Here is a 22605-nt window from a genome sequence, read left to right on the forward strand (position 1 = left end):
TACGATCATACTAAACCACACTAAGCCAGTTTTTGTTCCAGCTGCACACATAGCATTTTCCACTCTCTACCATGAATGCTTTGTCTGTGTGTGCTTATAAAGAGGGCTCTTGTCCATGCAGGAAGCTCAGAGTTTAGAAGTGCTTTGGAACAGAAAAAATACCAAAGAAAATAGTCATTTCAGCCCCCAGTGCGCAGGGCCTTGTCAGCATGCTGGGTTTTGTGAGGCTTACTGGTAAATACTGTTTCAGCGGATACCAAACTAAGTGTTTCACAAACGAGTAAAAGCTCTCCAGGTTTTTCTGGTAAAGGCTTACATTTCAGTGAGATTTCAATGGAATGCTTGTCAGGGTTTACTCAGAATTGTAGCACAGCCTCAAATGGTACAGGCTTTGCTGAAGTTGCCTTCAATACAACTTAAGAATTTTGAGACTAGTGTTGACTATTCCCAAGTTAAAATTCCAGTTAAATTCTTTCAGCTTCTGTGCTGGAACTGTGAAGCCCACCACACCCTCTGCCTGCCTTTTTCCTCCCCATCTGGTTTGTACCCATCTCTGTATTAGAGAGGAAGTGGACTAAAAGAACTTCAGTGCATTGTAGCAGCAAAGGACTGTTGCACCTTCCTCTTGTTCACAGTTTACTTAATTTATGCTTATCAAGAATTAAAGGAAGGTATGCACCTTAAAGCTCACCATGAGTCTCTGTGTTCCCTTGTGTTGAAGAGAAAATACTATAGCTAATGGAACAGAAATAAAGATTATTTTCTTGAAAATATACCCAGAGACAAAGAGTTTTAAGGCTCTCCTGTAATTCCTGAAGCATTCTCTTCTTTTTGTTTAAGTGGTGCTTTTGGGTCAGTGGGTGATAGCACCCAAGGGGTCTTTTTCTTGGAAAGCAAACTAATAATTAATCTCTTCCCTCCTATCCATTCTTTCAATCCCTCTTAGTTCTGCTTGTCAAAAGCTGATAAAGAACAATATGAAAAAGAAGAGAGACCAGAATCCCAGCAGGAGATTTTGAGAAGAGCTGCTAAAGACTTGCCTATCTATACGACAACAGCATCGAGAGGTGAGATATAAAGATAGTTCTATGCTCCTGAAGTTGCTGTTTATTCATTTGTTGCCATTGAATGAACAATATATTAAGCACATATTGCAAATGCTATGATGTTTTGTTATTTGTTTGTCCTGGTGTTTAATCCCCCTGACAGAAACGGCAGTTCTTTCCTAAAGCCACTACTTGAAATTTAAAAAAAAATTATCTTCTAGCAAGAAGAGAGATGACAGCAGTTATCTCCAGCTGTGGCAATTAAAAATAAACACAGCAAAGAAATATAGCTAAGATAGCTTGAAATAGGGAAATTCAAATGTGTTGCTCAATTTAATAATCAATTTTATCCCCATTTAAACTTTTCTGTTTGAGCTGTTTTGGTTCAGCGGGAGGAGAAACTTACTTAATATATTTTGGAAATTTAAAAACAAATGTTATTTTGTTCCCATCTGCAATACAGTACAAGTCTAGTTATAGACTATTTCTGGATTTGCTTCTAATATATGTAGGCATTTTATTCAAATTTATAGATCTATAGCACTCAGGAAGGTGCTGTCTTATGCATATGTATATTCTTTAAAAATCTATAGCTTTTATATGTGTCTATATCTTTCTTTCTAGAAACTAGCAACCCTTTAGAGATTTTACAAAAACATAAACTACTTGGAATGACCATTGCCGAAGTTTACTGTGACTGTTCCAAACAATGTCTGAGGACACCTGGTTCTTTTGAATACAAGCTTCCATTTAAGAGAATCCCAGTCTTAAGTTCCTGGAGTGATCTGGGAAGCTTATAAATTCTGTTTAGCTATATGTGTTGGCTTTTCTCCTGTTTTCAAACTGCCTGTGCTGGTGTCTTTTCCTTTGAGAAAAACCTGAAGGTCTGTTTAAAAATATCCAGGAAAGATGAGGAAGAATTGATTTACTGAACAGTCTGCTAGATCATTGTTTGGTGAAGTGGATAGAGAGAGCCAATGCAGAAGGTTGAAAATGAGATGCCTTAGTACCCTGTGCCAGAAGATGAAGAAGACTTGAGAATCAAAGAGTAAATGAAAATGGACTCAGTAGAGTAGTAAGAGATTCTTTTGAATACTTTCATATGTTACATTTCTTTAAAAAATAAAAAGTACACATCGTATGAGATTAGGTGTGTGACAGTCTGTGAGAGCAGGTGTGGCAGGGGAGGGCAGGAAGCTCTTTAAAGATTCAGTTCATGTTAAGGGGGAAAAGCTTTCATAAAATCAAATGAGTTCTACTGACCTGACCCTTGCACTTAAATACAGCAATCAGATACTGTGATCGATGCCAGCTGATCAAACCCGACCGCTGCCACCACTGTTCTGCATGTGACGTGTAAGTGTCTGCATCTGGAATTACAGATTTTCCCTTTCCTGCAATCATCACTTTAGTGTGTTCATGCCTTCAGTGAGTCAGTTCCTTCCATTAGTGCAATATTATGGTGCAGCCATATTGTCTAAAGTGGCAGAACTTTCTATGAAACCTGCTTGTAGCTTTGTAAAACAGAGCTTATATTAAAAAATAAATCAATTTAAAAGTAAAAAATCATAGAGTGAAAGTAAAGAAAGGTAGGTCTGAAATACCAGCACGAGCAAAAGCTTATTATTGAACTGTATCATTGTATCTTGTTTCTGTAGCTTTGAAACATATGTGGTTTACTAATAATGCTAAAAATATTTATCTCAGAAATTGACAGTAGAATCACATGCCATTAATATTTCAAAGGCATCACTGCTATTCCCTATTTTCACTGTGAGTCATCAGAGGAGTCTGTACAAGCACTGAATGCTGAGGCTATGCGTGAGACTTCAGTAGGCTGAGCTTGAGGAAATCTCATTAATTGAAGAACCTAATACACATCTTTTGGCTAAAATCAAATTTCTTAGTAAATTCGGTGAATGTTTCTGTGTCTAAAATGTCTGGTATCCTCCTTTAGATTAAAACTGGATTAAAATGGCATGTGAACTATTCAAATTGCCCTTTGTGCTGCTCTTTTCCTCCATTAGCTTTAAAAAGAAAAGGCAAGCAGCAAACAAAATGGTAGCAAAAATAGCCCTAAGGTAGACTTAGTTGAAATGAATGCCAGGCTAACACACCTTATCCACACAACCCTGAAAAATCCTTTGGATTTGTTTTCTCTATGTGCACATAAAACTAGTGTGGCTTAATGAACTGATACACAATGTTGCTCAGTAATGCTCCCCATGCTAATTTAATAAACTCTCTTCATAACTCTTCTGAGTCTCAATCGATCTTTTTTGGTGAAAGAACAGCTGCTCTAATATAGAGAATTGGTATGATTGAGAAGAGCTTGAAAAACATACAGTAGGGCAAAATACTTGAAAAAAAATCAATCAATAAAAAAAACAACACCTAAAACTGTAGAAGCTAAAGTTATGTGTCTTAGAAAAAATATTTTTGTCTTAACTTGCTGAAAAATCTCTCTTTCAGATGTGTATTAAAAATGGACCACCACTGTCCATGGTAAGTTTATTTTTTTTAAAAATTAGTATAAGAGTGATGAATTAGATGCTGCTTCAGAAATGCACTTCTGAAGTAAATCTTGATTCTCACAGAAGTTCTTTATTAGGTGGGAATAAATCTTGCTCCTAATGTGTGTTGGAGCGTAGAGTTGGAAGTCCAGTCATCCAAACTGTGCAGTTTCTCCTTGAATAGAAAAACCTTGACATTAATGAGACCTGTGAGAAAAGGCATTTCTTTCTTTTGTTTTTCTTGTTTTATTTATTTTTGCATTTTTTTTTTTCCCCATACTCTATTGGTGTTAGCAGGAGAGGAGATACACACTGCAATGGGAGAGTCATTTCTCGATTCTAGATATCTATGACCCACTCAGTCTCTTCTGCAGCTTGTTTTTACTGGTAGTCAGTAAAAATATTATCTGCTATCACTTTGTAAAACATTACTACCAGTAGGTGCAGTTAGTTCGTAGTGGGAATTGCTTCCTGTAGAAACTGTCTGTATTGTAATGCTTTGCCAGCTCAAGTCTTGTCCTACAGAATCATGGAGGACAAAATTTGTGTGAGGCCCAAATCATTCAGCCTCAGAAAAGAAATTTCCGTCAAAATAGTGGCTTAAAAAGCTGAAACACTGGTGCCAGAATGTTTTGGATATACCAGTGACATCATACACATTTTGCTCTGCAAAAGCTGAATGTATTGTGGGGTTTGTTTGTTTTATTTTTTGTATACCTTAGTAACCTTTTTCTCTTTCCCCTCCTTCTAGGGTGAATAATTGTGTGGGATTTTCTAACTACAAATTCTTCCTCCTGTTTTTAATGTATTCCTTACTGTACTGTTTGTTTGTTGCTGCTACAGTCTTGCAGTACTTCATAAAGTTTTGGACAGTAAGTTCTAAGGCTTTTTTTTTTGTTGTTTTTCATTTGTTTAATCCTGCATGTGTTATTGGAAGCTGCATCAGCATGTTGTCACTCACCATTTACTCTGTTCTGTGGTTCATTATCATTAATGACATCAATCAAAGTGACTGAAGCAGGAGAACATTTTGAATTTTGATGAAGTAAATGTATTACACTGCCCAGGAAGGGTAACTGAGGGAATGAGTTTTGATGAGGACACTGTGCAATTTCTCTGCCCCATCAATATAGAGTGGCACAGCTCAGGTTTTTATGAGACTATGTGATACAGATATGTATATAAAGAAGGAACAGGCCATATCAAGCAATCAAATATATATATATGCATTATTAGATAGAGAAAAATACTGACAAATGTGAAATATTAATATTTTTGTCTTCTCAGACTTGTCTGTGAATAATCTGCTGCCAGATAAGCCAGATTAATTACCTGGGAACTGTCTGAGCTCCATTTTGAAGTCCCTACATAGGCATGTCTGAACTTCATATTAGTGGCTTTTGTGGTCTGGTATAAGTAGAATGCTAAGATATATAAAGTATGAATACTATACATCTTCCTTGCAACTGTTACTAGTTGTCAAATGGTTAATACACATACATCTATCTCAGTATGTTTAATAACATTTATGTGAAGGCAACCATCCTTGTATGTCAGTGTTATATTGCTCCTATCAGTTTTGCTCCAGTCACATTCCAGGCTGAATGGAGTGCCTTCTATAGTTGTTCCCTTTAATCTACAGAAACTTGTAATGTGCCTTCCTAGGCTGTAGTGTTAGTGGCAGAATTCTCTTAATCTGTTTCCTTTAATGAGCATGCAAAAAGTTAACCCAAGTAGAAGGGTCTCAATCACATCATTGGGTAAATAACACCACATATTTCCTAGATTCTGGCTACCGTCATAGTAACTGGGAAAAGTAGTAATTATCTGCAACAGTAGATATTGATATTTGCTTTATTGGAGCAAAAGGCTGCTGCCATGTCAGGGTAAGAGAAGCTTGATTATGTATTCAAAATTGCTGTACCTTGAGATAGCTGACATTAGGTAAGATAAATGTTACAAAAAAAGTTTGTCTTCATCTAAACTTGTGGGTCTGATCTGCCAAAGTACTGTGTTTCTCTTAACTTGTCAGTTCTGTATAGCAGCCTGTCACTGGAGAGCAAGGAGCCATGTGGGAATTGAGCTGTCGCTACTGTGAGATGAAAGCCATAAATGTGTTTATCAGTCGTAGCTTGAAAGATATTTCAAATTAAGTGGTCTGATTTTGCTGTTCAGTCTTGCTTGGCTGTAAATAGTTAAATTTTCAATCCCTGAATGTGCCATTTCCAAATATCTGCCTGGCTGCTTTCCAATGCTTTGTATGCAATTTCTAAGGAAACTGTAGATGCACTCTTTCACATTTACTAGTCAGTGCTTGAGCAAAAAAAAAGCAAAAAAGAATTTGCTTTGTTATCTTACTTTATAATTGTTAGTGCAGCAAAAAAGGCCACAGGACAGCCAACTACAATGACCCAACGTTTAATACCAACATTTGCAGCAGGACTCTTCCAAAGCTCATCGGACACAATGTTGAAGTGGACTCTTGAGCAGAGGAAGTAAACTTAAGAGGGATTATTTTTTTTTTATTATTGATTCATTTGTTAAAAATGCTTCCTGCAAGAATGAGCTACTTCTGAAATGTAACAATAGACAATGTAATTGTGTACTTGCTTTCAATTCCGGATACTTCCATGACAGAATCTGGCAATGCCCTGATCTTATCAGTAGAGTAGGTCTCTGACTCACTTTACTCATATTAAGTCACCCACTTCACAAAGCTAAGGCTCTCCTGATCTTGTAACTGACTTACATTTCCAGAAAGAGGTGACAGCTTCATAATCATGTAGGCTTGCAAATTTTTGTATGTCTCTTGTACATTAGCTTTTAGGCAAATGCTTTCTTGGAGGGTTCTCTCTTCATCTGTATGCAAATCAAAGCAGAATGAGCTGTGTCTGGACTGCTTCAGTATATTGCTACTGCTCAGCTTTTTCTGCTACAGCATCAGAAAGATTGCTGTTTGAATATTTTCTGTTGAGGCTGTCTAGGTGCACAGAACCACTGAGTATTTTGAATTGGAAGGGATCCTCAAGGATCACTGAGTCCAACTCTTCAATAAATGGCTGTATGGGGATTAAAAACCCACTATCTTGGTATTATCAGAATCATGCTCTAAAACTGGGCATATCAATGTTGTTTTTCCCCCCAAAGCTTGAGTACAGGAAATGCTACAGTATACCTTCAGAAAGTAGTGCTTATTTTTTGCTTCCTCATAGATGATTTTCAGAGACTGTGCAACAAATTGCTGGATATATCCAGCGTTGGAAAGAAGTATGGACTGCTTCTTGGGGAATGTAGCCTGGGGGAAGAACTTGTAATGAATGAGGTTGTGGAGGTGTATGTGCTAATTACACAAATGTAGCAATTCATTGTTTTGCACTGTTGATAATACTTGCATAGAAACATAATGCTCCTATGCAGATACTTGGAAGCATTGTGAGACATACACACCTACCAAATTCTTCTGTTGAAGAAAGCCTTTGTGTTTCTCACTTGCACGTGCAGCACATTTCATGCTCTATGCAGAAGTGTTGGAGAAAGGAATAGATTCTGTGCATACAATAGTGGAACAACTACACTGGTTGGAAATGTTTACCACAGGCTTGCACCCCGATGCTGATGTTAAAATCTGTTTTGTAGATCAGGGGAATGTGATTGATTGATTGATTTATTTATGTATACCCATAACTGCTTTTTCTATACTCATGACATTTTTATTTCTGCCTCAGAGATTGTTAAAGATAAAATGTCAGTTTAACCAAATCTATTTGACACAAACACTAGCACTGGCTGGACGCCCAGTGCTTGATGCCTTGTTTACACAGTGCATGGTGGTGCTTCCCAGCTTATATTTGTGTCTAGTCTTATTCTTGCTGCACTGCCGCCTCCTTGAAACCATGTTTTCCAATCATTTTCCGTGTCTTTCAATGTCCTCCAAATAAATTTTCAATCCTGAGCTAAATAAAAGATAGCTAAATAAAGGATGTGATCCATGTCCTGGGTGGATAGCATGTGCTGCTGCAAAACTTTGGTTGTGTTAATAAGAGGGGAGTAAAAAAAAATGGAGTGGTTCTGCATCATTAGTTAGAACTCATTCCTCTTGCCCATACTAAGGATGTAGACCAGATCTGAGCTTTTTTCAAAGATTATGTTAAACCTGTCTACTGAAAAATGAGGAACAAATCAAGCTGAGACAGCACTTTTTTGTTTGAGGGGTTTTATGACCTGAGACCAATCAAATTACTCTGTTTGTGAAGGGGTTTCTAGGGGACTCTTGAATAGTGACTGGCTTCAGCCTATTGTGTGCTAAGTAGTCCAGATTGTGTTGTGCAAATTGCTTCCTTTTGTAAACTCTGCAGCTCTCTCACCTGCAAGTCTCTGCTTCTGTGCTGCTGCTGAGCATAATGATCTTAAATAACCAATATCTGAAGTTTCACTCTCGTTTCACATGCGGGGGGTATGTGGACTGCTGCTAGAACACCACTGTGAATAAGCTTGTTATGCTCACTCAACGACTGGATGCTTCTCTCCAGTAAAGAGTTGGTCTTTTTTGCAAGATGCTTCAGTTCTACAACTGTGATTCAAGAAGTTACAACCAGTAGCTGAATCTGGGTAGTCAGAAGGGGTAAATGCTTCCTGGGGATCATGCAGATTAATTATGCATAATTCAAAAAATCCTCCAGGTTACAGAGCTGCTAGTTTAGGAAAATGCATGTGAATAAACTTAGATTTTCTGACAACCCACAGAACACACAAAGACTAAGCTGCTGCTGCTTTTTTAGCATCAAAATAAACTGAGAATTCCTTATAGATAATTGTTTTGTTTAAATATGTAATTTCAAAAGAGTCATAGGAATTCAAGTTACAAAAATCATTTGGACAGTTGGGGAACACTGCATTGTGCTCTGAGGTAGAAAGAGTTACTATTGCTTCAACATAAAGCTTAGGAATACACAGTAACTGGAGTATTTTGCTAGTCTGGATTTCAGTGGATCACAAAACACAGCATATCCCTGCTGCAGGTAGAAGAGAGACTGTTGCATGAATTGTCAGTAAATAAGTAATAAAACAGCCAGTAAAAAGGAAGCTGAACTTAAATAACAGTCCAGAGAGCTGGGCTCTGCTTGTCATGTGCTTACTGTAGGATTATCTGATCCTCCTAAGAGCCACCACTTTTGAAAATGCTGTATATATCTGCCTGACTCTAATGTAGATGCTTGGGCTCTCCCTAAGCTTTTTGCACATATTAATGTAATTTAAAAGCCACACATCTTGCCTACAACAGATTAGCTAAGTGCAAGCATCTTAGCCAAGATACCACTCTTTAGGTATAAACTTTGGAATTTAAAAGCTAATTTGGATCCAGCTTTCCTGTTTCCTCCTTTATTTTCTCAAGCACTGGTTCAATTTCAGGTGTTATACTAAAGATACATCCTACAAACTGCTCAATATTGAAAGAAATTAGGAAGAAGAAAAATTGTATTGATTTGTTATCTGATCTTTTTTAAATTAAGAAAACTGTGCAAAGAATGGCAATTTATTTTTTTATTGTTTTGGCTGAAACTACATCCAATGGTAAATGGATATGTTCTAAAGTAAGAAAGATTTTGTAATTAACAAACCATTACTTTATACCTCAGGAGTATTCTGAGCTTTTTTTCTGTATGATGAATGGTTTCATCATACAGAATAATCACACAAACCTTACTTGCGATGTAAACAACTGGCAAAGAAGGAAATTGGTATAGTCATGCTGTCCAAGCTGAGAAACCACTTGAAAGTGATCCAGTCACAATCTGAATTCCAATACTTCTGTGCTTTAATAGAAAATTTCATGCCTTGGAAGTTAGTAGTGGATTCTTGTGTACTTCTCCATTTTCTTGGAGAACAGGGGCTAAAGATGCTGATGTGCTGTGGAAACTGGCACATCCTAGAGCATATTTACACATCGACCATTTTGTTCTTAACAAAGCCTGTGCTGTTTTCAAACACTCTGTCTTAACATAATACTAGTGTTTAATAAATTGTCTTTCTTTGCGCAAAGCTTTGCCGCAGGAAAGCTGCAGAGAATTGTCCAAAGGTAAAATCTAATATTGCTGTCATTATTGAAATATTGTTCCTACTACAATTTTTCTAGTCCAGTAGTTCATGGCAGGTATTTACATCATCACAGAAAGAAGGAGACTAGTAATCTGTTGCCTATATAAATATAAGCCATGTAGAGGGAAATGTGCACTTGATCTTAATTGAAATGTGTTTTAGCTTAAGAAAGAAAGGCAGCCATAGATAAATGGGTGTACTGAATGCGCTAATGGAAAAAATAATGGCAGTAATGCTAAGTAAATAGCTGAGTAAAAATAGCCTCTTCGCTTTCATAATGTTGTTAAAGGTCAACTGCTTGAAAGTGCTGTGATTTTGAGAACACAGAGCTGGAATAGTATTCTAACAAATCCCATTGGCCTTTTGAAAGTGGAAGTCTGAAAGTAGTTTGGGGTGAAATAGACGACCTGATGTGGGTGAGAGTTGGTTTCTTTATGGTGATTATACTGAAATTGTTTTTTATCACATAGATTTCTGGTGATTGACTTCTACCTGATCAGACACGACAAATTTGTTTTGCTAGGTACATGCTGGTTTATTAAACACGAGAGGTCATCAAAAATTGAAAACCCTATCCCATGTCTTGTTTAGGACTTATTCATGACAGCTATTTCCCTTTTACATTCAATATAGCAGTTGAGAATTAGGTTCAGTATTACTACCTTGTGGCAGGAATTGCACTTTTTTTTTTCCCCTTCAGAAGAAGTGACTTTGGACATATTTTACCTATGTCTCTGGCTGTGGCTGCACGGTGAACATTTTCTGGTATAGAAAATGTTTTGCCTTGCCCCCTATTGTGCATTTGAAAACCACGGATGAGCATGTGCACTCACAGTACTGAACATGGGGAAAGGGGCACCTATGAGATTCGAATGCGATTGTTTTCCAGTTTAACATGACACGAAAGGAAAGCTGGGTCGCTGCTTTTCTTTCTTGCTGAAAACTGAGGTGAAAGACCTGTAGCAGTCTGGGTGTGGCAGGAAATGTTCAGCAACAATACCGCCTTAGTTGCTAGGAAGTGTTAACATATTAATCTCTTTTTCTCTTTCTCCCCAGAATGAATTGCCTGATACCCATGCAAAGTTCCACGTACTATTCCTTTTCTTTGTGGCAGCCATGTTCTTCATCAGCATACTGTCACTCTTCAGCTACCACTGCTGGCTAGTTGGCAAAAACAGATCAACTATAGGTCAGTTCATTGGGATGTGGAGCTTTTCCTTGTCCAGAAAAACAACAATTCAGTTAGAATTTGATGCCTATATGATATGTCATCACATATAAGTGGATTTTTTCAATACTGTGCAATAGAAAGCATATTTGGTGGAAGTAATTAAGAGTGAAACAAATGTGAAGATGAAGTTTATGCAGGCATCCTTTGCTGGAGCCAAGCATTCAGATTCAGAATGACTGTTCATTTCTTTTGTTTGTATTTTTGTGACTTCTAAGGCACCATGCATTTTTGTTGTGGTTTTAAAGTGTGAAGTATGTAACCCAATTGCTACTGCTACTCTGTCGTTCTACTTTCAGTAGCTGGGTAGCCCCTACCACATTGGAGGCTCTGTACATGACCCTGTACTACAATTTGAACTAGATACAAATAAGTATTCTTAAATTCTGTGAAAGAAAACTGGCCTTATTATTAGGAAGTGGCTTATAAAAGTGTGATAAAAATGAAAACACTGATGCACATTTCCTAGATAATAAGAGTTTTCCACAATTTTATGCCTGAACATTTTAGATGGCATTGATCAGCATAACCAAGCTATATGCATTTAATTAAAATATTTTAAGTTCTTGCTAGGAAACACTTGAGAGGGTTTCTTGCAGTATCTGGGAGGGCAGGGACTGATGACTATTTCTACAACTGAGTAAGTCAAAATCTTATATCTTTCATTGGAATTTAAATTTCTAACCTCAAAAATAAATGGGTTGATTAAAAGTAAAATAATTTTCAGCTAGAAAGTTTTTGCTAGATTTTTTTTGATTGATTGATAGGAGTTATTTGAATTGGTTTTCTTTTGACATATCTACAGGTAAGGAATATTCACAGTTTCTTTCTAACTTTGAAGAAAACTTCACCATATTCCTTACCTAAAAGTCAGTGGTCAAAATTGGCAACACAGTACTTTATCTGCTTTCTGGATCATGATCATAAAATGACAAGCTATTGGTATGGAGGGAGAGCAATGAATCTTCTCAGTTCTTGGCTGGGGGTGTGACTTGACTGAGTAGAAAAATGGTGGTGTTTTGCTATAGTTCATGGTGTATCTGTTTCTCATGTATTAGATTTTATTTTCCTCTGATAGCACTGGATGCTCTTAATTCAGCTTCCTAACTTGGCAGATGTGGAAAAACCTCTTTTGTATGGGCTTAGGTCCAGCAGTGCTTATGGCAAATTACTCCTAAAAGGAAAGTCTTCTGCTCAGAGAGGGCTGAAGAGAGAGCAAGTTCGCAGGGAATAAGGGATGTATGTGGTTCTCTTTAGCATGCTGATGGTCCTTAGCTTTGTTTCAGCTTTGATGGTACTTAGCTTTGTTTTGTTTAAATATAAAGAGAGAAAGTTGACAAGGTAACTGTTTTGCTTACCTGATTTTCTTATTTTTCACTAACCCTGTGATTTTTTTTCTCTGATTACTTGAGATTAGTTTTTCTTCTCCCCAACCCACCCCCCCCCCACCAAATATACAATATTGCCTCACCTTGCCCAAAACTGTTTGCACAGCAGAGAAGTTTGAGTTGTTTCTTCATGTTCCCTGACTCCTTACTGGTTTAAGGAATTGCATGTTTTTATTTTACAGAAACATTCCGTGCACCCACATTTCGAAATGGTCCTGATAAAAATGGCTTTTCTCTTGGATGCAGCAAAAATCTAAGGGAGGTTTTTGGCGATGAAAAGAAGTATTGGTTACTCCCTATCTTTACCAGGTATTCAGTCTGAACAGTAATGAATTAGGGAATTGATTCCATGACTTCCACCTTGCTTCCCTTTCTACTAAAAAATAAAGCACAGCTGAAAAGCCAACTTGTATATCTGGTACAATAAATATTGGTGCAGGGAAAATGTGCAAGAGAAAATGATCAAACTCCACACAGAGTTTTCATTCAAAGACAGGGAGCTTGTGGACAAGACAGTTTTGAAAGCTTTGAGAAGCATATTGCAAAAATTGTACACCTTTTAGTAGTAGTCTGAGTGATTATAGAGCAGGAATCAGCAACTCAGAGGAGATCAAACAGCTGCATCACAATGACATCAGTTTAAAAACACCCTCTCTTGCCCCTGGAAAAACTTGACAGCTTTCCTTTTGCTGTAGATGGCACTTTAGGAATCGAAAGCTGACTAAGAAAGTGCATGTAAATAAGAAACAGAGGGGGGAAAAAAATCTGATATGATGAAAAATGCTGGATTTAAAATGTCAGCTGAGCCAGCATTAGGCTGGCTTGCTTGGTGAAGCAAGACTGAAGTGCTGCCCACTCCCACCAGTACCAGATTTCAGCAGAATGAAGTAGGAACTGTGTTTCAACACTGCCCTTGGGGGGCTGTGTATCAGGTAAAAATGTTGCTGAACCTGTTTGTGAAGCTGCGGTCTGGTATCCGAACAGCACAGCAGCTTAAGTTGACTCAGCTGTATGCTCAACTACTATGTGACTAAAGACAGAAGCTCCACTGTAGATGGCTTGATCTGTTTTGCTACCATATTTTATCCTGATAAACTTTAAAAGAAGGCTTAGCTAATTTTAAAATTATGGGTGAAGGGAAAAGCATGGTCACCAAAATGTTATTTATGATACAGATTCTGGGGTTGTAAATACCAGAGAGTCTTACCATGTGTGCATGCTGATTTGGGGGAAGATTAGGGCTACAATCTGCAGAAATACATCTGTGTTTCTGAAGTCTTGTGCTGTGCACAGCCATCCATACTCAGTGATGGGGTGGGAAGCAATTGAGCTCCAAGATTTAATTAATTGATCTTCTGATTTAGTGGTAGAATTGCCTTGCTAAAATCTGGAGTTCAACACTGCACTCGGGTGTAGTTGATTTGAGCCTGCAGCCTTTGTCTTTTGCATAGCTTCTTGTTCAGTTCATTTAAGTCAACTACCAGCAGTGATTTGAGTCTTTGTTTCTCTTTTAGTTTGGGTGATGGATGTAATTTCCCAACTCGTTTGGTGATTATGGATCCAGAGCAACTTGCAGTCTCAAGCCAAAATGAACCTGCCAAAAGGTAACTATAGCACTTAAAATACTGATTTTGTACTGTTTAGTACTTATCTAGAGAAAAAATTAGTTTTTGAATTCTTTATGCTTGTCATCTTCAGAGTAAGTTTGTAAGTCTTCAGTGAAGGACAGACTGGATTAAGGCTAAAAACTTGACAGTGTCTTGATTTTGTTGTAGCAGAGGGTAAGGCTCTAAGGAAGCAGTAATACAGAAATTAAGAGAGTTTACTGGCTCTTAACAACAATCAAAAAAAGTCCTAGGGAAGAATGACTAATTCTCCACTGGAAAAAAAATGTTTGTTTGTTCATTTGTTTGTTTGTTCGTTTGTTTTGGGTTTGGTTTTCTTCTGAAAGGCAAGGTATTATTTGTATTTCATCTCCTTGAGCATGCTTAAACAAATAATGCTGAGACAGTTTGCAAGAGAAGTAGATCTCTCATGCTGGGATTTTTAGCTCATTTTTATCCCTCCCAAATTTGCATGGTTTGTATCCTCAATGTATTTTCAAAGAGACAAGAGTCTCTGTGTGCAGTTTCTGGGGGTGCATGCATTTGCCACTTTGGAAGTCTTCTGCATAGTTTGGTGAATTTGTAAGCTGAAGGTTGTTGCCAACAGCACTCACCTGAGTTACTAGACATTAGAGGAATCAAAGGCAATATCCAGTGCAACATAACCTGTGGAATTTACACAAGAACAGGACCCTTGTGCAAACAAGAAAGTATCCTTTTATATTCAGAAGATTGTTCAGAAGGCCCTGGGATTTGCATGGGATAAGATGGCATTTTATTGCTCTTCCAGATGGAACTGTAGGTTTCCTTTTTAGCTGTGTGGCAGTGTTACTGTCAGGGTGCCATTTCTTGTGTATCAATCTGTGGGTTTTTTCCATTAGAAGTGAGTGGCCTGTGTCAGGTAGGAGTTTGTTTTAGGCTGATGACTGGAACAAGTCTGTAGAGGAATTAGGGTTGGGGGCAGGCAGCCATTTCCAGTTGGCACTATAGGGATTTGCTTTGCTTTTAAGTAACTTCACTATTCTAAAAATGCCTGAAACAGCTAGTGGTATTACAGAATTCCTGTTGACTTTGCTTACTTTTCAGCTCTGTAGCCAATCAGTCCTTTCCTACTCGACCACTCAGTGAATCACAAAATCGGTTGCTATCCAGTGATTGCCAGTGGGTGGAAACTGGCCCTGAAGAGGAAAATGTGAAATCAGGTAGTGGTTTTGTTTGTTGTGAGGTTTCTTTTTTTTTTTTTTTTTTTTTTTTTTTTTCCCTTTTTTTTTTCTTTTTTAAGGCCAAGAAAGGCCTTGGAAATTTGCTGGAATGGTGTAGAAGAAAACGTGTTTCATGGAATCTAGTCAGCATGTTTAGAACTAAAGTATCTTGTTTAGAACTAAAGAAACTTGTATCCCATGCTCTGCTCCAGAATTAGTTATAGATAATTCTGACTTTTGCTCTTCAGTTCTGAGATTCGGGATCTTTTCTGTTTGATTAGGGGGAGGACAATATTTTTGTAAATCAGGCACAACACGATCAAGGTGCTTTCTGGTTTGATATCTTTGCTATTTGTTATGCAAATCTGCAGAAACACATAATTGAGATTCTCTCACATTCTAGGTGCAAAAAAGCATATTATAGTTTCATTGGAAAGCTGATCTCAGCTAATTACTAACCAACCATCTCAATGAGGAACAGGTAAGACTAACATAATTGATTGCTGTTTCTGTACATGTATGAATAAAAGCAGGCATCTTTAAGTCAAAACTCAACTAGTCATGGAATGCAGAGGAGTCCTCTGATGTTGGATGAGTAATAGCAAAGTTTAAACAAAATTCAGAATGGCTGTTGAGAAGACAAGAATGGGAGTTATGCTGTAGTGCAGGAAACATGGGCTGGCTAGGCCTGGGATGAGTCAGATTAATTCTGTAATTTAGAGTGAAGTGGGTAGTGCTGGATTTGTTACCTGGCCAGGGAAAAGAATCTGATGCTCAATACAATTCTGAGATAAAAAGCTGTCTTGAGGAAGAGCTCCTTAAGTGTCTTTTTCTTAATCATATGTTGGTGAGCCATGTTCTGCTCTTTAGGAAGCTGCATGTGCACAAGGAAGGGAAGTCAGTAAGTGAATAAAGGTCTCTGCATACAAACTGCTCTGTTGTATTTGGATTTGACAGTGAATGTTTTTTGCAATGAGTGCTGGTACATATATGAAACTTCTCTTGGTGTATTTCCAATGACTAAATTAGACTTCTTTTATGTTGACTTTTTGCTATAGTGATCTTATAAGCTCCCATTAAGATTTTCTGTCTGTAAAAGAAACAAATCCTATTCAGGCAACTAACAGCTGTAGAAGCTAGAGCTGACTCATTATCCCCTTCCTCTTTTTTTGTTGTTGTTGTGGGTTTTTTGGTGGGGGGGATATTTTTGCTAGTAATTCACATTTTTATCAGAAATAAAGCATTACATTTGAATTTACTAAGCTCAGTAATTTTAGGATTACATTTTTTTTAAAGTCTTCTGACCTAGAATTACAGTTTTGGGTTTGTTTTCAAGGAAAAAAATCTTTCTAAAAGGTCCTTGTGGGTGATGGTGTGATGCTTGGGCTGATGTTGTTCAGACTGCTCAGTGTAAACTCATACAAAATCAAGATTAGACTAGTTAGTTACAAATTCTGAAAAACCTACTCGACCATGAGAACTCACCAATGGTAAATTTCCCCTTTCCAACCTTTCTTAATGCTATATAAATGTGCAAAAGAATATCCCAAGCAAGGGGTTCCTTTCAGCCTCCAGCTATGTAAAACCTAATCTCATCTAAATAGGTTACGAAGGCTTTTCTGTTCTTCATGGAGCGGAATGGAAGTTTCTGAGAGCAGCTCATCCCAGCAGCCTTTGATAGGGTATTATAGAAAGATCTTAATCTCTCTTTCCACTGACCTAGAGAGGGAGCATAGATGACTGTCTTAAGCTAAACAATTAATTGGTAATAGTTTCAGATTAATTTCTTCTCTATCCTCCCTCTTTTCCTAAAGTGAGGCCAGATTTAATAAAGGAAGAATTTGTACTTTGTGTTACACTCCCCTAAACTATGTTTTAAAAGTGTTATAAATAAAAGTACATAATTGCACCCAATGCAAAAGCATTTGGGTATGTGTTGCCTTAAATTAACTCAGTAATACAGTGTTGGTTCTGAGTTCACTTTGATTTGATTACAGTTTAGGCAGAGATGGCTAATTCCAGTCCTGCATTTCTAAGCAACTATACATTAGCTGTGAGATCCAGCATCTGTTCAATACATTTCCATAATACCCTGTAACAAGCCAATAGTTGTATTTTTAAATTTTGGGGCTGTAACACACAGCAGAAGCAAAGTCATGGCTTATTCTAATGTGTAGAGGTTGGCTTGGAGAAGGCAGCCAGTTCCCCAGCCTTACCTAGGCAAATAACATTTGTGTCCTCATATCTATCAATTTAATTCAAAAATTGAATTGCCAGTCAGGGAACCAGAATACTTTAGATGCAGATCAGTGGTGGTGGATTGATGTTCTTAGCACTGATAAGCTTCTAAAACATAAGAAGTATGAAACAAAAACCTACACCTCCCAGAAGGCTATTTCTGAGTTGAAGTTGCCTTAACTACTTACCTTAATCAGAAGTCTGTAAATTATATTACCCAGGTGCATTTGTGTAATGCACTATGATGTGTTTTTTCAAAGCTAATTGGATAATTCCATTAATTATGTTTTTTTGTTTCACTAGGTTTCTGCAACACATTTTGAGCTTGAATATTACCTAATTTTGTTTGGAAGAAGTTGAGCAGATAAAAATGGAACATGAACATTTTAGGAAGAGACAAGAAATTCAAGTTTCTGCACAGTACAATGGATTCTTGTAAGCACTATTGCAGAGCAGGGAAGTTAAGACAGATGCCTTAAGATTCTTAATGTGCATTTATGCAACACTGAATTATATACTGTTACCAAAGGGCCAGATCCAGAAGTGCCCTGCTTGGATGCACAAGGTCCAGAGTGGGAACTATGCATTTCTTTTATGCTGCAGTGGTGGGGGTAGATTGCAGAGACTCCTACCTCCTCATGGGCAAACTTCATACCTTAGGCACTGCAAAAGTCACTTCCATAGCAGGTCTCCAGAGTGCAGAAGGAAAGAAAAAAAGGAAAAGGAAGAAGAAAAAAAAAAGTCAGCCAAGAGCATGGTCAGCAAGTCTGAAGTGGGAGTATACATAGTTCAGATGCCAGGTGATGGGGAAGGGACTGGATGATGTCTTCTCCTCTCTTCCTATTAACCAGTCTACCCCATGATCACAGCTCTCCAAGTCTTTTGGGACTGAGGGTTCCTTCTACTAGCTGTGCTTTGGAGCAAGGCAATGCCAACAACATAAGAGCCTTTAACTTGGGTGTTGCTTTTTTTGCTATAGGATTGAGCTTCGTCATCATTTTAACTTGATTTATTTAACCACACCAAGGACAGAGCTGAAAGAGGAAAACTTGGGTTTTAGTTGAAAAAAACATAGATTATTATCTTCCAACAAATGTCAGTCAGCATACAAGGAAAAGACAGTCCGAAAAGGAATTAACAGTTCTTATATCTTCTGTTACTGTTTGCTGAGTTCTGTGTGAGACAGCAACAAAATGGTAAAGTACCCCTGAGAAAAATCATTTTGCAATTGTGTGTTGCTAGAAAACAGAACCAGCAGAGTACTGCTTTTTCCATGGGACTCTTGATGGTTTATAAATACTGGTTTATACTTTTTGTTTTATCTTTTTAGTAATGTTTTATTGGTTCTAATACAAATATCAGGTACTTAAAAGAAGATTAGTGTTGGATCATAGATGTGTGTTAGCACACTGAAAAATTTATCTCCCACTTTCAAGTCTATTTTAAGTGATGCTGAAATTGCTAAAGACCAATGGCTTTGTGCAGCAATGTACCTGTTCAAAAAAGGCAAAATGTGTTTCCTGTGTGAGGAATCAAGTCCATCCCATCCTTAGCTCAAGATCTACAGCAAACAACATGGTTTGCTTTTTTTTTCCTCACTCCTCTACAGAGAAGACTGCTAACTCATCTTTGGGTGGTATTGTAATTTTGCACCTGGAAAAAGTGACAAATACTGTTTTTCTGTCAGTAAGTTTTCTGATGTTCAGCTGATGCTGATTGCAAACAGATGTGAGCCCTTTTGATACAGACTGGAGGTAGTAGTCAAATTGATGATCAAGTCCAAAAGAACCTATTTGGTTTGTCTCCCAGACTGATTGCTACTTGAGTTAAATACATTTATGAAGAAACTACTAAGGTATCAAGTATTCTGTAAGGTTTAAAATAAGTATTTTTTGTCTTTGGATATAATAAATTTTTCTTAAATATTAATCTTCTGGAACAAGAACTCTTTGAGAAGCTATGAACATGATTTCACTGTTGGATGTTCTTGAGACAGAAGCAATGGTCCAAACTTGCATGTTTTATAAAAGTTGCAGAATGTTTCTTCAAACTTTGTACAAGAAATTTTGCATTTGCTAATTCCAAAACATAGAAAAACATTTGCTACACATTGATCTGAAAGGTTTAGCTTTTTCTTCTCAAATGTTAAGTGAGAAGTGCCCATCTTAACATAAGCTCTCAGCAGTATTGCACCAGCAAAATTTCTTGGGGAGGGTAACAGAGAAGGAGGGGACTGTAAGTTCAAATGGCTTGTTCTGAATACCAAAATTTGCAGCCCCAAACACTGGTGGAACTGTCATGGAGGACCTGGGATATCATCTGGCTTTTCTGCATCCGTGTATTATAACTGAAATAACTCATCCATGCACAGACATCATCTAGCAGAACTATAAGCAAAATGTATGTCAGAGTCCCAAGTATCACTGACTCAGCAATATGGTCTTTGCTCCCCCCCCCACTCGCTCTCCAAAATGCTTCATATAGGCCCCCCCCATGAATGTATGTATCCTGTAGGCCAACATCAGGGGAACTTGTTTGATTTCTTTAGTCAGGATAGTGAGTCTACAGGAAAAACTGCAAGTAAGCAGTCTGGGCTATCTCCATGTGCATTTTCTAGAGAGTGCTTCTCTTCTGAAACCACTCCTTTGTATATCTGATGGACATTTTTGTAGCTTTTCATGAAGAACTGATATTTCTGACATGTTTATGCAGATCACAGGAATATTTTGTCATCGATTTTTCTTCATAGTTGAGGTAAGGAGAGCAGTGGTTTTAGGATAATCCTGAGGGGCCAGAGTTAGCAGTGGATTTAGGATAATTCCTAGGCCAGAGTTACTGTTGGTGTAAAAGCAAGTATTATGAAAGTTACTTTTACAACATAGTAAAACATAGTAAAATGATTCAAATATGATTCTCCCACATTCACCACCCCCAACCCCTTTTATTTTTTTCCCTGGGGACTAAGAGAAAACCCAGGCTGATTTAAAGGAATTAAGTTCTCCAAGGGAACTGTACTGCTGAACTCCTAAGTGCATACCAGCGAGTGGGGTGGGGGGTTAGGTTTTCCTAACCTAGGCAGGCCTGGGCTTTGGGAGAGATATCATGGCTAAGGCAGCAGAATGACATGCTGTGTCTTTGGGTTCTGTCCTGAGTGCTCCTAGTGCTCCTGTGCTGTGCCAGAAAGTCCATGAGGGAGCAGGATGGCTCTCTGGCTGTCATGTTCCTGCCAGCAGAGGCAGGGGCTGCAGGAAGGGGGCACTTTTGGCCCATGGTCAGGAGATCAGAAGGGGGATAGATCCTGAGAAAACAACTGTTTGGGGTGTTAGGCCACGTTGTACATGCTGGCCTTGTGCTTTAACCTACTCTGTGTCGGGGAGTCTTGAAAATACCTAGGTTGTCATTAAAAATTGCAGCCCTTAAGCTTTTAGATCCATTGAAGTAATGACTACTATAAGCCCTATGTAGTAGTTATTGTAGGATAGTTGGCATTGGCTGCAATTAGAAAATGCTTTCATTTTTCTTGCTGCTTTTCTCTTTTAAAAAAATCTACATCATTTCAAAAAATAAAAAAAAATGGCTTTAAATTCACAGTTTGAGGACAGAAGCCTGATGGAGGGTTTCAGTGCAATTTATCCTCCATTTTTCTGAAATGTCTTGAAAGAAACCAGTCCGTGTGAATATGAGGGAGAAAAATCCATAAATAGAAATTACTTAAACTACACAATACTGGGGGCTTTTTTTTTACTGTTATTTAGTCACACAGTGTACAATACATATGTCATTGCTGTGCCTACCAAAGGCGTATTATGGGAGGAGGGCAGGAAGAGGAGTGGGTTTCTGTCATTAATTGACTTCTTACAGTATTATTTTGAGACTGTAGAGGTACAAGTCAGATGTGATTAAAAAACTCCATTTTAAATAATCATAGAATTACTTTAGAGAAAGTTTGGGCACTTCTATTTTTAGTGATTTGAGTAGAAATCACAGTAACCTTTTTGTTAAAGCTGTCTCTTGAATGTGGAATTTGCAAGTACCAAGCTACTTTTGGTATGCTCTTCTTACAAACTGGTCCTGTTCTCCAGAGTGCTGAATACTTACAGTTTTCAGGTACTGTTTATTTCCTTTGGTCTTGTGTGATTCTTCTTTATTAATTATAAATCATCTTTTGGGTTGGGACAAATTTCAATACCACTGAGGATGCACACAAAGACTTAATGATCTAGCTGAAGTATGGTCCGATTGTAGCTAAGCAGAGCCCCAACCCCAAGAGGAGGGAAACTGCAACATTTGCAGCAGTGTTAATGTCTGCCAGATTTACTGCAGTAAATGAATGCACTGATTCTGACACAGATGGACCAAATCTGCCTGGATCTGGAGCACTGACTGACCAGAATTCTATTTAAAAGTTAAATAACAACAAAACCAGGACAGCTTTGAGCTTCATAGTGTATGCTCTCCAAGGACACCCTCTAAAATTGTGTATGACCGGGGGATTTGGGTGTGCATTTAGAGAGGCTCCAAGCAGCAGTTACTTTTAGCTCACAAACACATCTTTTTGCAGTAGCTAAAAAACAGCAAAGTGAGCAACTTCAGAGGCTCTTCTATCCCTAAATGGCACCAAAGAGAGCAGCTGCACAAGAAGTGATTTAGTACTGAACACATTTGTTACACTCATTTCTATCAATTTATTTTGTATATAGAGCTTTTTATACACATTTTTAATTATGTAACTATCATGAAATGTCATGAAGCTATGAGTTGTAGTTTGTTTTAATGCAGATTAAAACTGGTGTTTGGCCATTTGTTTTCTGAAGCTATTACTTGAATTTGTTTCCCTTAGGTAGTGAAGTCTGATGTTTACAGGATCACTTTCTTTGGTTTTGGGAGGTTTCCCCATCTTTCTTCCTAGCCCCTCTCCTAAGAAACAGAGAGTTCATGCTCAGCAGTCAAGCAGATCTATCAGAGATTAAGTATTTGCATTACTTTAATTGTCACCAAAGCACTGGGGGTGACATGTTGGTTCTCTTCTGTTTATACTGCTTACCTAACAAGACACATAGCATGGTCCTTTCTGATTTCTCCTGTCCCTTATCCTGCTATCAGCTTTATTGTGGGAAACTTAAATCTTCCTGAATGATGATTTACAATCATGAAGCTATCCCAGAAAGAGGCAGCATGCTTAAGTCTGTTCTGTTTTTAATTTAAATGAATCAAACATCCCTGGGTTATGTCTGCAGTTCCTTTAGTATTTGCCAGCAAGGGTCATCAACATTTGCACTAATCACAATGT

General features: G+C 37.8%; 1 protein-coding gene across 4 annotated transcripts in view; it reads left to right on the forward strand.

The window, feature by feature from the left end:
• Positions 1–19527, forward strand: part of ZDHHC20 (zDHHC palmitoyltransferase 20) — a 45428-nt gene extending 25901 nt beyond the window's left edge. For 3 of the 4 annotated variants that reach the window (XM_079320023.1, XM_079320021.1, XM_079320022.1), the window contains 10 exons: positions 947–1067; positions 2333–2402; positions 3519–3551; positions 4311–4431; positions 10712–10844; positions 12454–12580; positions 13786–13875; positions 14962–15077; positions 15481–15558; positions 17619–19527. In XM_079320023.1, coding sequence (XP_079176149.1) covers positions 947–1067; positions 2333–2402; positions 3519–3551; positions 4311–4431; positions 10712–10844; positions 12454–12580; positions 13786–13875; positions 14962–15077; positions 15481–15518 — 849 coding nt within the window. In that variant the 3' untranslated portion in view covers positions 15519–15558; positions 17619–19527. The remainder of the gene's footprint in view (positions 1–946; positions 1068–2332; positions 2403–3518; positions 3552–4310; positions 4432–10711; positions 10845–12453; positions 12581–13785; positions 13876–14961; positions 15078–15480; positions 15559–17618) is intronic. The other variant, XM_079320020.1, reaches the window with a different exon arrangement.
• Positions 19528–22605: the final 3078 nt, after the last annotated feature.

Source organism: Erithacus rubecula (genome assembly GCF_903797595.1).
Source record: "Erithacus rubecula genome assembly, chromosome: 1".
In the NCBI taxonomy this organism is placed as follows: Eukaryota; Metazoa; Chordata; class Aves; order Passeriformes; family Muscicapidae; genus Erithacus; species Erithacus rubecula.